The sequence below is a fragment of the Teleopsis dalmanni genome, chromosome 1 (genome assembly GCF_002237135.1).
Source record: "Teleopsis dalmanni isolate 2A chromosome 1, ASM223713v2, whole genome shotgun sequence".
In the NCBI taxonomy this organism is placed as follows: Eukaryota; Metazoa; Arthropoda; class Insecta; order Diptera; family Diopsidae; genus Teleopsis; species Teleopsis dalmanni.
Window position 1 is genome coordinate 187,855,192 of NC_051846.1, and position 13,257 is coordinate 187,868,448.

Below are 13,257 nucleotides of genomic sequence, written 5' to 3' on the forward strand. Positions count from 1 at the left end.
GCTCATTGTTTCAATTTAAAAGAAACCTCAGCTCATTGATCTTATTCCAAGATAACCTAACTGGCGCTGTACTGCTTTCCGATGGGGATTTTAAGATTATTGAACTATACAAAAAAAAATGGTATTGATTTCAACGCTGAAAAAGTCAACACTGGTTGCCTAATTCGTGAGATTAAGCATAAAATTATTGAAAATCTATGAAAAAATATCCGGTTTGTTGTCCTTTTGACATGTCCGTGGTAGCTATATGTCCGAAATGATTTTTCATCAATAATGCCATATAATTATTGACTCATTTGATTAAGTTATGTATTTATGTGTTTTATTGCACTATTTACAAAGATATACAAAATTTAAGAAAAATAAATTTCTATTATATTTTTATAATCATTCTATTTTTTATAATTCCTACACCCACAAATTCCTATAAAGATAATACAATACCAATTTATTTACATATATTTAATAAATTTCTTAAAAAATAAAAACTACCCAAACCGAATAATATAATTAAATATATTACAATAATTAGTAATAAAAACGTGCAGGTTGTAGGAAGTCCTTTATTGGAGAGTTTACACCATTTTGTACTTTTTTGTAATCATAGCCACCATTTGGTGCCAGACCATCCAATGAGCCAATCACTGATTTTACAGGAAGTATACCTTGATCTAAAAATTCACTGGTGCCACCTAAACTGTCATATTGTTCTGAAAAGTATTAATAAAAATTGAAGTAAATATAAAACATATATTATAGATATTTAATAATCTTTCTATTTCTGAATAAAAAGAAACTATTGTTTTAATGGAGAGATATTTTGAGCAATAGTGAATAACAACAACAAAATTTTATTATTTGTTAGTTAATTGAATTTTAGTTGACCAAACAGCTGTTTCGTTTTGCCAAATGCTCATCATCAATGGTCTTTTGAAAATATTTCTTAATTAATTCATAATTATTCACTTAACTATTTGTAACTAATTTTTTGAGACTGCAAGTACCAACGATTGAACTTGTGCCCTGCCAAATTTGAAGCTCAAAGTCAGTCTTCATTAGCCAACTGACCCAAAACCGTACTTGATTTATATGTGTTAACTTGGGATTTTGTTAATTCACTAAGAAAATGAACAAATTTACTTGCTGTGTTATATTACAATGAAATCATAAACCCGCTATAGACTAATTTAATTAATGAATTATAGTTGTTTTTAATTAATTAATTGATTTTTTTACTAAGCACAGATTTTCGAACTTTACCTTGAATTTCCTTTTGAGCAGCACTTGCTTCCTCCTGAGTTTTATATTTAATGAAAAACACCTCTGGCTTGGGTGCTTGTGTTGGTGGAGGTGTAGCTATATCTCCGACATTAACTTCATTATCCTTTTTACTTAGTACATAGATCACAGTCTTTTCTTCTTGTGGCGCATATTCTGCACTTAGTTTTAGATTAGTATTTTGCGATGAAGGTGCTTTGATAAATACAACACGATAATTTTTCTGTGGACGTCCAATTACAAAATGTTTCGTTTTTTGTACTTCCTCAACTTCATCTGGTGCCGAAACCAAGTAAAATTGCTTTGTGATTATCGGTGCAAGTGTTGTAGTTTCTGGTGGTAAATATTTGTCACCATTAAACTGTTGACTATTACCCTTGTGTTCCGTTTGAAATGGTACCGACAAGGAATTGCTAAGCGCTGGTGTATTGAAGAAACTGTGGCTTTCCTTATTAACTACGCTATTCCCAATAGTATTGCTTACCGCTGGTGTGTTGAAGAAGCTATTGCTTTCCTTACTAGCTACGCTATTTCCATTGGAGTTGCGTTCGTAATGATAACCAAAATGTGGTGCTGCTCTGGCCACTGCAGCGAGTAAAGCAAAAGTGTAGATCGTAAGGATTTTTGCCATAATTTCTTCGAGTTGTTAAATGCTTCAAAAATTTTTCTAAACTGTTGTTGATTTTTGACTGACATCTGCCATTTATATAATTAATTAAAATATTATGATTTTATTTTAAAGAAAATTTTATATATAATATATAAAAAATTGCATAAATTAAAATTTTGTTAATTGTTGGGAAAATGCAGAAATCAGAGCGGACGTTGCTTCAGCAGATTTGCCGTATTAACGGTTTACTTAAGCTTAAATGCGATCATAAAATTTTTTCTCAAGTTAGCAAATTAGTTCAATGTCAGTAGTGCTAAGTTGTGTTAAGTTTTCTTTCAGAAGACTGAGACAATTAGTTGTTTTTATTTTTTATTTTTTTTTTTTGTATAAAAAAGTTATTTTTATTAGTTAGTGGGTGCTCATTGTAATTCATTAACTTCAGATCTAAAAACAAAAGACTTAGAAAAATATTTAGATTGGATAATCCGCACTTCAACAAGTTTTTGTCTTAAGTCTCTTGTTATCTTTATAATTGCTCATGTTTTGAAAATTAATTGAGCATGAAAGTATGCTCTTTTGTAATTTTATTGTATATATAGTAGTAGATCTAATATGTTAAATGAACATATATTTCATTTTATAACCAAAACTTGTTACTTTAGTTAGAGAAAAATGGAAAAATTTTAATGAAGGAACTCTCTTGAATTTAGTGTTATTCGGTTAGGTATATTGTGAAGACAAGCTTTGAAATTTGTGTTTTATTACTATTAAAAATTATTTTATTTTATTTTTTTATGTTTTATATTCCCAAATAAATATGAAAAAAATTAACGCTGAGTAATTTATGGCCCAATGTTCCCCTGGGAACGTACTGGAATGAATAAATAGCGCTGAGTAATTAAATAAAATAAGATTCAAAGCAAGAAAAGACATTTTGCAATATCTTGCAACAAAACAAAAAATATATATAACTGAAAAATGATTAGTATACAAATACAGAATACTTTCGTTAAAAGTTAAACACAATAATTTAAACCACGCTGTGATATAGACATCGTATTTATCTCTATAATCTGGATAACGTGATGACCCGGACATCACAATATTTTACTCAATTCATAATGTTATTTCCATCTTTTCCATTTATAATAAATTTATAATTCGACGAAGTTCGATATAAGTTTCTCTCGGCAGTTCCTACATTACTAATTATCGGAAGCATACTGTATTTAAAATAGTTTCTTAACCAAAATACTTGTGAACATTAATGCTAGCACATGTTTAACAAACTACTTCAATAGCGTATGTACTGCAAACAACATAGCCTAAAAGAAGACTCTTCAGAATGATTAAAAGGGGTATTCAACGGTCTAGCATAATTTCTTAAGTGGCTCTGATTCGTCAACAAAACAAAAGATTAAAATCTTTACGAGGTATCTCAATGAGTATTTGCAAACAAATACTTGCATATCATTGGGTTCTACCATCTTTTATTAAATTGCTCAATACAGAAAGAATTTAATAAATGTTTGTTTGATATCAACGATATGACCTAGTTCTTTAGATATGCCGAATGAGGCATCTGAAGCTCTTCGCCTGGAGAGCTCGTTTGTCTTGCAGTTGGTTCCCTTGTAATCGGGTACCCATAGTAGACAAATGTTAAACTGTGTCAACTTTTCAAATTACATTTCAAATGTAAATTGGACTGCACTCAAGGACTTCAAAGATCCTCTCCTGTTGAGGGACTACTGAAAAGTTCTAACAATGAAATACATGTACTTGAAATATATTTTGTTTTTTCAGCTTTGCAATAGTACTATGCCATTCGATTTCTAAGCTCATTACACAAAATCGTGAATGCTCTTAATATTTATATAAAACTTTTATATAAACATACATATAAATGTATCAATTTGATTATTATAAACACTTCTGTGAAGTGTTAAATGATTGTCTAGTCTTTAATAAAATATTAAATATTATTATTTCATCATTTATTATTCATCATATATTATTTACCATTACCATTTATTTATCATTTATTATCTATCATTTATTATTTATCATTTATTATTTATCATTTTTTATTTATCATTTTTTATTTATCATTTATTATTTATCAATTATTATTTATTATTTATCATTTCCTATTTATCATTTGTTATTTATCATTTATTATTTATCATTTTTTATTTATTATTTATTATTTATCATTTCCTATTTATCATTTATTATTTATCAATTATTATTTATTATTTATCATTTATTATTTATAATTTGTTATTTATCATTTATTCCTTAGCATTTATTATTTATCATTTTTTATTTATTTATTTTATTTAGTCCTTAATAAGATATTAAAAATTATTATTTCATCATTTATTATTTATCATATATTGTTTACCATTTATTGTTTATTATTTATAAGTTTTTAGTTATCATTTATTCTTTATCATTTCCTATTTATCATTTATTATTTATCATTTATCATTTTTTATTTATCATTTATTATTTATCATTTATTCTTTATCATTTCCTATTTATCATTTATTATTTATCAATTATTATTTATTATTGATCATTTATTATTTATCATTTGGTATTTATCATTTATTCTTTATCATTTCTTATTTATCATTTATTCTTTATTATTTATTATATATGATTATTTATCATTTATTATTTATTATTTATCATTTTTTATTTATCATTTATTATTTATCATTTATTCTTTATCATTTATTCTTTATCATTTCCTATTTATTATTCTTTATTATTCATTATTTTTGATTTATATTTTGTCACTTATTATTTATCATTTATTATTTATTGTTTATCATTTATCATTTATTATTTATTATTTATCATGTCCTATTTATCATTTATTATTTATCATTTATTCTTTATCATTTCCTATTTCTCATTTATTATTCATCATTTATTCTTTATCATTTCCTATTTCTCATTTATTATTCATCATTTATTCTTTATTATTCATTATGTATGATTATTTATCATTTATTATTTATCATTTTGTATTTATCATTTATTATTTATCATTTAAGTTTTATCACTTATTAATTATCATTTATTCTTTACATTTCCTATTTATCATTTATTATTTATCAATTATTATTTATCATTTATTATTTATCATCTATTTCTTACCATTTATTATTTATAATTTATTATTTATCATTTATTATTTATTATACATTTATTCTTATATATCATTCATTATTTATCATTTATTATTTATCATTTATTATTTATCATTTATTCTTTATTATTCATTATTTATGATTTATATTTTGTCATTTATTATTTATCATTTATTATTTATTGTTTATTATTTATTGTTTATTATTTATCATTTATTATTTATAATTCATATTTTCTATTAATAAATTTTTTAATAAAACTTATTTTTTAATTAATTTTTATTTTTTAAATAATTTTAATGTATAACAACAATAACAAAACAACAATTAAAATATAACAAAACTAACTAACAATTGGTTAACTGATATATTGCTCTTCAGTCGTGATTCTATTATAAAGCAGGTGGTAAGTATTGACTTAAAGGAGTGTCGTCACCACCCTGTATTTGTTTGTAATTGTAACCACCATCGGGTGTAGCACCATCCAATGAACCAATAATGTTAGTCACTGGAGCCTCACCTTCATCGGAGTATTCACTGGTACCGCCCAAGCGATCATATTGATCTGTAATTTTTTAGATTTTATATTATTAATCTCATATATAATATGTCTTTACTTGAAATTACCTTGAATTTCCTTCTGTGCTGCTATAGCCTCGTCCGGTGTCTTGTATTTGATGAAGTAAATTTCAGGTTTGCTTGGCGGTGTGGGCGGTGGTGTAGCAATATCATTAACATCCAAGTCGTTATCCTTCTTGCTAAGCACATAGATGACAGTCTTCTCCTCCTGTGGTGCATACTCAGCAGATAATTTGACATTGTTATTATCACCGCTTGGCGCTTTGATGAAGACGACGCGATAATTCTTTTGGGGGCGTCCAATGACTAAATGTTTATTTTTGCCTATTCCATCGCGATCTTCAGGTGCAGAAATCAAATAGAATTGTTTGTGAACTAAGGGTGCAGCTGTTGTGGTGGCTGGTGGCAGATATTTATTATCACTTCCGCGAAATCCTTTGTTCGGTGCATAGCCGTAACCGAATTGTGGCGCTGCTGCTGACAACGTTACTATAGCGGCAAAAACGATTAATAAACGCATTTTAATTTATTTGTTTCAAAATTAATTTTTGTTTATTTCTTGCACTTATTTAATTTATTTTTTTTTTTTAGAGATTTTTAGAGTTAAAATCTGATCTGTTGTTAATTGTTGAAGCGTTAAACTTGCACTGTATACTCTGACTTCATTGCAAAAACGATTTATATGCGAAATGCTTGAATTATTTAATAAAATATTTAAGTCAATGCAAAATTAGATGACTGTGTTACCATTTTTGCAAATAATGCTAAAATCTATATGCAGATACACTGATATCTGATATACATTTCATGCTGTTTTTTTTCCATTCGCTTTTTAGCCCAGTTTTAAAAGATTTTTACTGTTGTATCTCAGTTGACAATTCTTTTGTTTTTGTATTGAATTTTGATTTATGGCCATTTCATTCAAATGCTTCATACAAGTTTGTTTAGCATATTTTTAAGCGTCTTCAAATTGTTAACAGTTGAATTGTTTATATTAAAAAAATATGAAAAAATATTGTTTTTTTTTGTAAATAATATTAAAGTATAATGATACCATATAATACACTATTATATTACATATAATAACATTATTTTGATTTATTATAAAATTTTAATTCATTACAGATTTAAGCCAAGTTTATCTTTTATCCAAATCTTTAAATTTTTGCAGTGTATAACCCTCGGAAAAGATTAAATTTTTGGCTATCAACGTCATTTTTAGTGTTAACAAACTAAAGTTAAAACAAAAACAAAATTAAAAATTAATAGAAGTGTTAACGAATTTATTTCCTCTAAATTTAGTAAATCTATGTTGTGATCTGTGATCTGCGCTTCGTAATAAAAATTTGGAGACGTTGCATTTTAATTGCCAATTAACGTATTATCTTTAGATCATTTTAATTTAATTTTTAATTATCTCAACCAGTGTTCAAATCGTTAAATTTAGACAAATTTCATGCCTACTCATTAACGTTTTCTTATAGATCGATCCATTGAGCATTTCGAACTTTTTTTGGTGTTAAATTACCAATAAAATAAATTTAGGCTTTTTCAATGGGAAACTCCGTCCAATAAGTCGGTCAGAAGAGTTTAGTCATAAACGCTTTTATTATCTATTTTTGTATATTTGACCTTTCTTATTATGTGTGATTGTGGGCTTTATTAGCTATAAGAAAATTATGGACTTTGGTTGTTTGTCGGGCAGCGGCTGTCGTTAAAAAATAAATTAAATTTTGCATAAAACTAAAACAAAAAAAAAATTTCTTTTTATTTCTTAATATAAAAAGAATAAATTTTATATAATAAAAATAACGTATTAATTATTTTTATTTTATTATATTCATTTTATTTCTCTTTTGAATCATAAAATGGTATGTTAATGATTCAGTTTATAAGCCAACAATTTTTTTTATAGATTTATAACTTAAATATTTACAATAAAAATAAATTTTAACGTACAGGGTGTTGATTCGGAATAAAACAATAGAAATATGTGATATGATTCTATGGTACATGAAATAAAAAAAAATTACGTAGGAAACGGAGATACATTTTCATTAGAAAAGTTTATCCCGAAAACAACTTTAAATTAAAAAGTTTTTCGTTACTTTGACTTTAGAATCAACTCCCACATTTATGTTACTTTCATACGTCGAACCCTGTATATTCTATATTCTATACAAATAACTGTTTTGATATGTATTAGTTTATGTTCAAATAGATAATTTTGTTACTCATGGTTATAAAACCATGGGTGTCTTGGCGTTAAAGTTATAAAAATAAGTAGATGTGGTTTAATGACTAAATTATCTCAATGGTTAACGAAATATTTTGCACTGTATACACTTAAATTTTAAATATAGTATATATGAGTTGTCAAAAACAATCATCACTCAAATTATTTAACTTCCTTAAAATCTAGGAAAATGTGTCACAATTATTGTGACTGTATAGGGACTAGTCCCTATACAGTTTTTTAGTTTTTCTACTAATTCTTTAAGATCACCACTTGTTCTGCCGCTCCATTTACCAGATTAGTACGATTTTTTTTATATGATAGTTTTATATGACATTTTATATGTTAATTTTATATGAAATATTCATCCTAAAAATAATTTTCTTGAAATCAATTCTGCTCAGATTTTATATAAGAAGAATACTACAGGCAATAACAGAGTAACTGGTCTTTTGTGCTACAAACCGACATTAACAGAAAACATTTAGACATTGGAGCTCCCAATCTAATATCTTTAGCTTATTCCAGTTCAAAGTCGGATAGTCACAAAAATGTAAGGAGAAGTCACATCTAATTTATTCATGCAGCTGACACTATCTGCTTAGATAAATGACCCGTCGGATATATTTCCGTCAACCTCAGTTTTACTCCACTAAGGACGGACGGTTTACCGTTACTGTAAGATCCAACAAGCTGCTTAGCTTTACAGTTACCTAAAGTGTCACATGAATAGAGACTTTAATACAGTTTTCTATTAGAGATTTTGTTGTTGAAGAAAATATTTTATAATAAGGATCCGGTCGACAGAGTTGAATGTTATATCTAGATTAATAAAGTTCAATAATTTATATTTCATTTTATTAATGACAAATTAAGTCTCCGGGATAAAAGAAAAGTACGTTCAGCTACAAACTGAATTAGAAACGTATTTATCTACGATGAAGACACTGGTCATGTAGCAGGAGTTTTTGATATAATCTATAGGAGCGTTACTGATATGAAATTGCAGTGGCTAATTTGGAAAAATTGTATTTGTAGTACAAATTTGTTTTATACCCACAAACTATCACGAATCTATTAAACTTTTATAGAGTTTTTAATAATAGTAAACATAAAACAATATTTATTTATTTTCTACGTTAATTACAAATAAAATGAAAGAACATAAATCTGCTTACTATATATTATTTATATAATCAATAATTTTTTATTCCTCTAATAAGAAGTTACACTCTACTCCTAAAATAGTATAGAATTTTCCTATTTCAGGGTGTTGCTCCTTTGCACAGAATTGCATCTATATCTATTTCTTATTTTTATTTAGCAGTTTTGGTTGGTTTAGTTAGATCTTTTATAGGAGTATAATGTCAGCATTGCTTAAAGGTGAATGACACGTCTAGTCACATTCTTTGTGATTGTCTGTCTTTGAACACGACCGGAAAAAGAATGCGGGGCTGGAAACATGTATATAAAAAAATTCTAAACGGAAGTCACTTTAGTCTTTATGAGAACAACGGAGTGCCTTATTTTGGATTAGAGTTGGTAGTACATAATGTTTGTTATGTTCGCCCCGTTCCGCTCCATTGGGATTCTAGATTAGAAAATTTTTTATCAATATTCTCTCTGATTTTATGATCAGGATATTCCCTTATTGTGAGATTCTAAAAACAATTTAGGGGAATAGTATTTTATTTTGGTCGATTTGCACTTTTTTCTTGTCTACTTCCATGTGTAAGAAAAGGATAAACATACTTTATGTGTTTGTGTTTTTCATTTGAGTTCTTGATTTGTGTCACCATTAAGATTATTATGATTATGATATAATTATGAAATTTTATGTATCAACTAGTATCCTTAAAAATATATAGAAAAAAAGTTAGAAATGTGTCTTGTTTAAATATGCAAATATTTTTTATTTCCTTTAATGTATTTTGATTATAAAATAGATAGGGATTTTCTACACAGCAGTGATAAATGAATGATTATATATATATGGCAATTGTATTTAGTATAAACAACCAACTTAAAACTAAATAACATAGTTTAAAAAATGACTATAATTCTCAGTCAGTAGGAATATCAACAGCAACAATAAAAAAATCAATAATTTTTATTTTGATTAAAATAAAAATTTTGATTAATGTTTAAAGAACGATGGCAAGTATTGGCTGCTTGGTGCAATTGGTTCTGACAGATCAGCGCTTCCGCTATTAACTGGGCGGTAGTTGTAGCTACCATCTCCGTTGAGACTGTCTAGGGAACCAATTACAGATGTTACGGGAGCAGTGCCTTCATCGGAAAATTCATTGGTGCCACCCAATTTGTCATATTGGCCTGAAAAATAATTATATATAAATTTTAGGAAACAACAAAAGATCGATAGGATATAAAGTAGTCTTACCTTGAATTTCTTTCTGTGCTTGTTGTGCCTCATCATCGGTTTTATATTTAATGAAGAACACTTCTGGTTTGCTTGGTTGTGTTGGTGGTGGAGTAGCAATATCATTAGCATCCAAATCATTATCCTTTTTACTGAGTACATAAATGACAGTTTTTTCCTCTTGTGGTGCAAATTCAGCAGAGTATTTAACATTGCCATTATCTGAACCTGGTGCTTTAATGAAAACAACGCGATAGTTACGTTGTGGGCGGCCTAAAACGAGGTGTTTCTGTTTGCCTTTATTGCCGTTATCCTCGGGTGCAGATATTACATAGAACTGTTTATGCACAATAGGTGCTGGGGTCGTTGTCGCTGGAGGCAAATACTTTTCACCGCCATTACCATGACGATTTACACCATTAGAACCGTTGTCAACGTTAGCGATGTGACCGGGAATGGGTTGTTCGTAACCGTACTGGGGAGCAGCGTAACCGACGGACAAAATAACCGATAGGACAATAAAGAAACGCATTTTGAAAATTCGTTATGCTTGTAAAGGATATACACTAATTATTTAATAGATAATAGAGATTTTTTTTTTGATTATTTATTCACTTATATATCCTTTTTATATATATCCACACAATTTTAGATTTTCACAATATTTTTATATTAAATTTGTTTTTTTATTTGATTTTGTAATTTTTGTGAGGGAAAACACTTCTTTGTTAATCGGTTCGTTTTTGTTCACTGCACATGACATCCATTGGTCCACTTACCTTTTATACTGAAGGCATAAAGTTACTTGACCGCTGCTCAATCGAGTTTATTTTCATTTTATGCTAATTTCTATGCCTAAAATTTTAAATAAAATATTTTGTAGGCTCAAAAAGTCTATTTTTCTTGTCATTGTTGTTGATATGACAATTTTTTTTGGCTTGATTGTTGTTGTTTATTGTACGGAATGAGTTAAATAGTTGCAAGCTCAAGTGTCACACTGAGTTAAACTAGGCTTGGTTTTTTGCTCATTAAATTAATCATGTTTTCTACATATATTGTATTATATATATATATATATTATATATATATTGTTTTATATATATGGAATTTTTAAATTGATGATTTTAGTAACTCGTGAATATAGCCAAGCATATTTCTTTGTTGTGGTTTAATCTCGAGTTTGACCCAAAATTTATTCAAATTCAAATTGCAAAAATTTAACTAATAAATTGATTTTTTGTAGGCATTCAGTTTTATGCGATAATAGATTATTTTGGTAAAAAGATATTTTAATATAATGAAATGTTGCAGGTAAAGAGTTGTCTTTTTTTTTTTATAAATTTAAACACTCTTTTGTCTTAGTTCCTCGAAGAAAATACCGTTATATATTTACTGCAGATAAAGTGCAGAATGATTAGCTCGATTTAACTAATATAAAAGAGATAAAAGCTAGAAAAAAGTTATTTATGTACTAATATATTAAACAAGTGTGTATATATGAATCTCCCTTCATTTTAGCTGCTAATTTCTTACAGGTTTAATTTAATTCTTAGTATTTAAAAAGAATATGTGCTACCGCTAATTTTCTTCGGTGGATTAAGTAACAAACAAGTTCTTTGCAAAAGTATTTCAAAAAATTTAAACACAGAAAGTGTCATAAATAACTTTTAATTATTAAATATATCTTAAGTATTTTAAAAGTATTAATTAAACACAAATGTGAAAGGTAAAATTACGTATATTCACAACTAACTACAACATCTTTTTGTTTGTTTTAGTGAGTCCCAAGCAGATATTCTAGTACCTTCTGCTCAAAATGTACACGGATTTTGTAAATAAAACACACAAATTTAAATTTTATTTCAAATTTATTTTATCTCCTTCAAAATATGTTCCTTCTGAAGCGATATACATATGCCAACGCTTAACCCAATCTTCCATACACTTTTCGTTGGCCCGTGCAGGTCTGGCTTTTAGTTCCTTCAACGAATTCTCTTTTACCGATTCAATCGATTCAAAACGCTTACCACGAAGGGGCAATTTGAGTTTCGAGAACAGGAAAAAGTCGCACTGCGCCAGATCTGGTGGATATGATGCCTGAACGATGACAGTGATGCCATGTTTGGTCAAAAAATCGCGTACAACAAGAATTTTCTATAGTAAAAATCGCTAAATGCACTTGAGGTAGTCTCACATTAACAGCTGCTGTAAATAAACTAATTGACAGATGGCGCTCATATTTGTACCATATGTCAAGAAAGGGTGTACCAACATAACAAAAAAATGTTTGAAAAAGGTCTATTACTTAAGGAGTAGTTAACAAACAACAAAATCCGGTTACTTTTTGAGCAGAAGGTATATAATAGAATAAAGTATAGATATTCAATGGTAAAATGTTTCAAATGTTCTATATTGATAATTATGAAATAGTGAAAGGAAATACTACAAAAATATTAATGTAGGATTGCTTATAGTAAACATCTAATCTAATACTATACAGTAAACTATCGATACAACAAACCATCTAAATAACAAATGACCAAAAACTTTAAAATAACACATATACCAAAAATGTTATTTTGTATAAGTTGATATAAGATAAGTTGAGTAGTAAAGCAATTTGAAGTGCAATCCATATAATTTGGCAATCAGTTTTATTTCGATGAAATGGGATGATTGGAGAGTATTTTCTTCATATTCATTTGGGATCATTTTTGGCAAATTTTTTCTTCAAATTGACTATCGGAGTTTTTAATGAATATTACCTTCTTTTAAAGCGCTTCTTGAAAATTATATGTAGAGTGTCGACCTTGTATCCAAAATCTCACTTGAACTCAAATAATGGCCCATTATGGTACCACAGGAATAAAGTTGGTACTTACATAGGTTGAAAGGTCAGTATACGACCAACTCGTAAAGAGATAACGACTTCATCATTAGATATAGGATGGATATTGATACAGCTAAATATATGCATATGTGTAGTATAATTATTCTTACTAAGAGTTGCGCC

General features: G+C 27.5%; 4 protein-coding genes across 5 annotated transcripts in view; 1 reads left to right on the forward strand and 3 right to left on the reverse strand.

Moving 5' to 3' along the window:
* Nucleotides 1–13,257, forward strand: part of LOC119670809 (protein gone early) — a 45,681-nt gene that overhangs the window by 16,333 nt on the left and 16,091 nt on the right. The gene's annotated exons all lie outside the window — the stretch shown is intronic.
* On the reverse strand, nucleotides 529–1,909 carry LOC119673328. The gene is made up of 2 exons (XM_038084592.1): nucleotides 1,261–1,909; nucleotides 529–710 (listed from the first exon to the last, which is right to left on the reverse strand). Exons 1-2 carry the CDS (start codon nucleotides 1,907–1,909, stop codon nucleotides 529–531), a joined length of 831 nt encoding a protein of 276 aa, XP_037940520.1.
* Nucleotides 5,442–6,148, reverse strand: LOC119673331. The gene is made up of 2 exons (XM_038084594.1): nucleotides 5,677–6,148; nucleotides 5,442–5,614 (listed from the first exon to the last, which is right to left on the reverse strand). The coding sequence occupies exons 1-2, from the start codon at nucleotides 6,146–6,148 to the stop codon at nucleotides 5,442–5,444; spliced, it is 645 nt and encodes a 214-aa protein (XP_037940522.1).
* Nucleotides 10,002–10,776, reverse strand: LOC119673334. The gene is made up of 2 exons (XM_038084596.1): nucleotides 10,266–10,776; nucleotides 10,002–10,198 (listed from the first exon to the last, which is right to left on the reverse strand). The coding sequence occupies exons 1-2, from the start codon at nucleotides 10,774–10,776 to the stop codon at nucleotides 10,002–10,004; spliced, it is 708 nt and encodes a 235-aa protein (XP_037940524.1).

Coding starts and splice junctions, on each gene's coding strand:
- LOC119673334 (XM_038084596.1), bottom strand. CDS start 10,776: ATGCGTTTCTTTATTGTCCTATCGGTTATTTTGTCCGTCGGTTACGCT. Junction 10,199..10,265: donor AGCACAGAAAGAAATTCAAG/GTAAGACTACTT, acceptor ATTATTTTTCAG/GCCAATATGACAAATTGGGT.
- LOC119673331 (XM_038084594.1), bottom strand. CDS start 6,148: ATGCGTTTATTAATCGTTTTTGCCGCTATAGTAACGTTGTCAGCAGCA. Junction 5,615..5,676: donor AGCACAGAAGGAAATTCAAG/GTAATTTCAAGT, acceptor AAAAAATTACAG/ATCAATATGATCGCTTGGGC.
- LOC119673328 (XM_038084592.1), bottom strand. CDS start 1,909: ATGGCAAAAATCCTTACGATCTACACTTTTGCTTTACTCGCTGCAGTG. Junction 711..1,260: donor TGCTCAAAAGGAAATTCAAG/GTAAAGTTCGAA, acceptor AATACTTTTCAG/AACAATATGACAGTTTAGGT.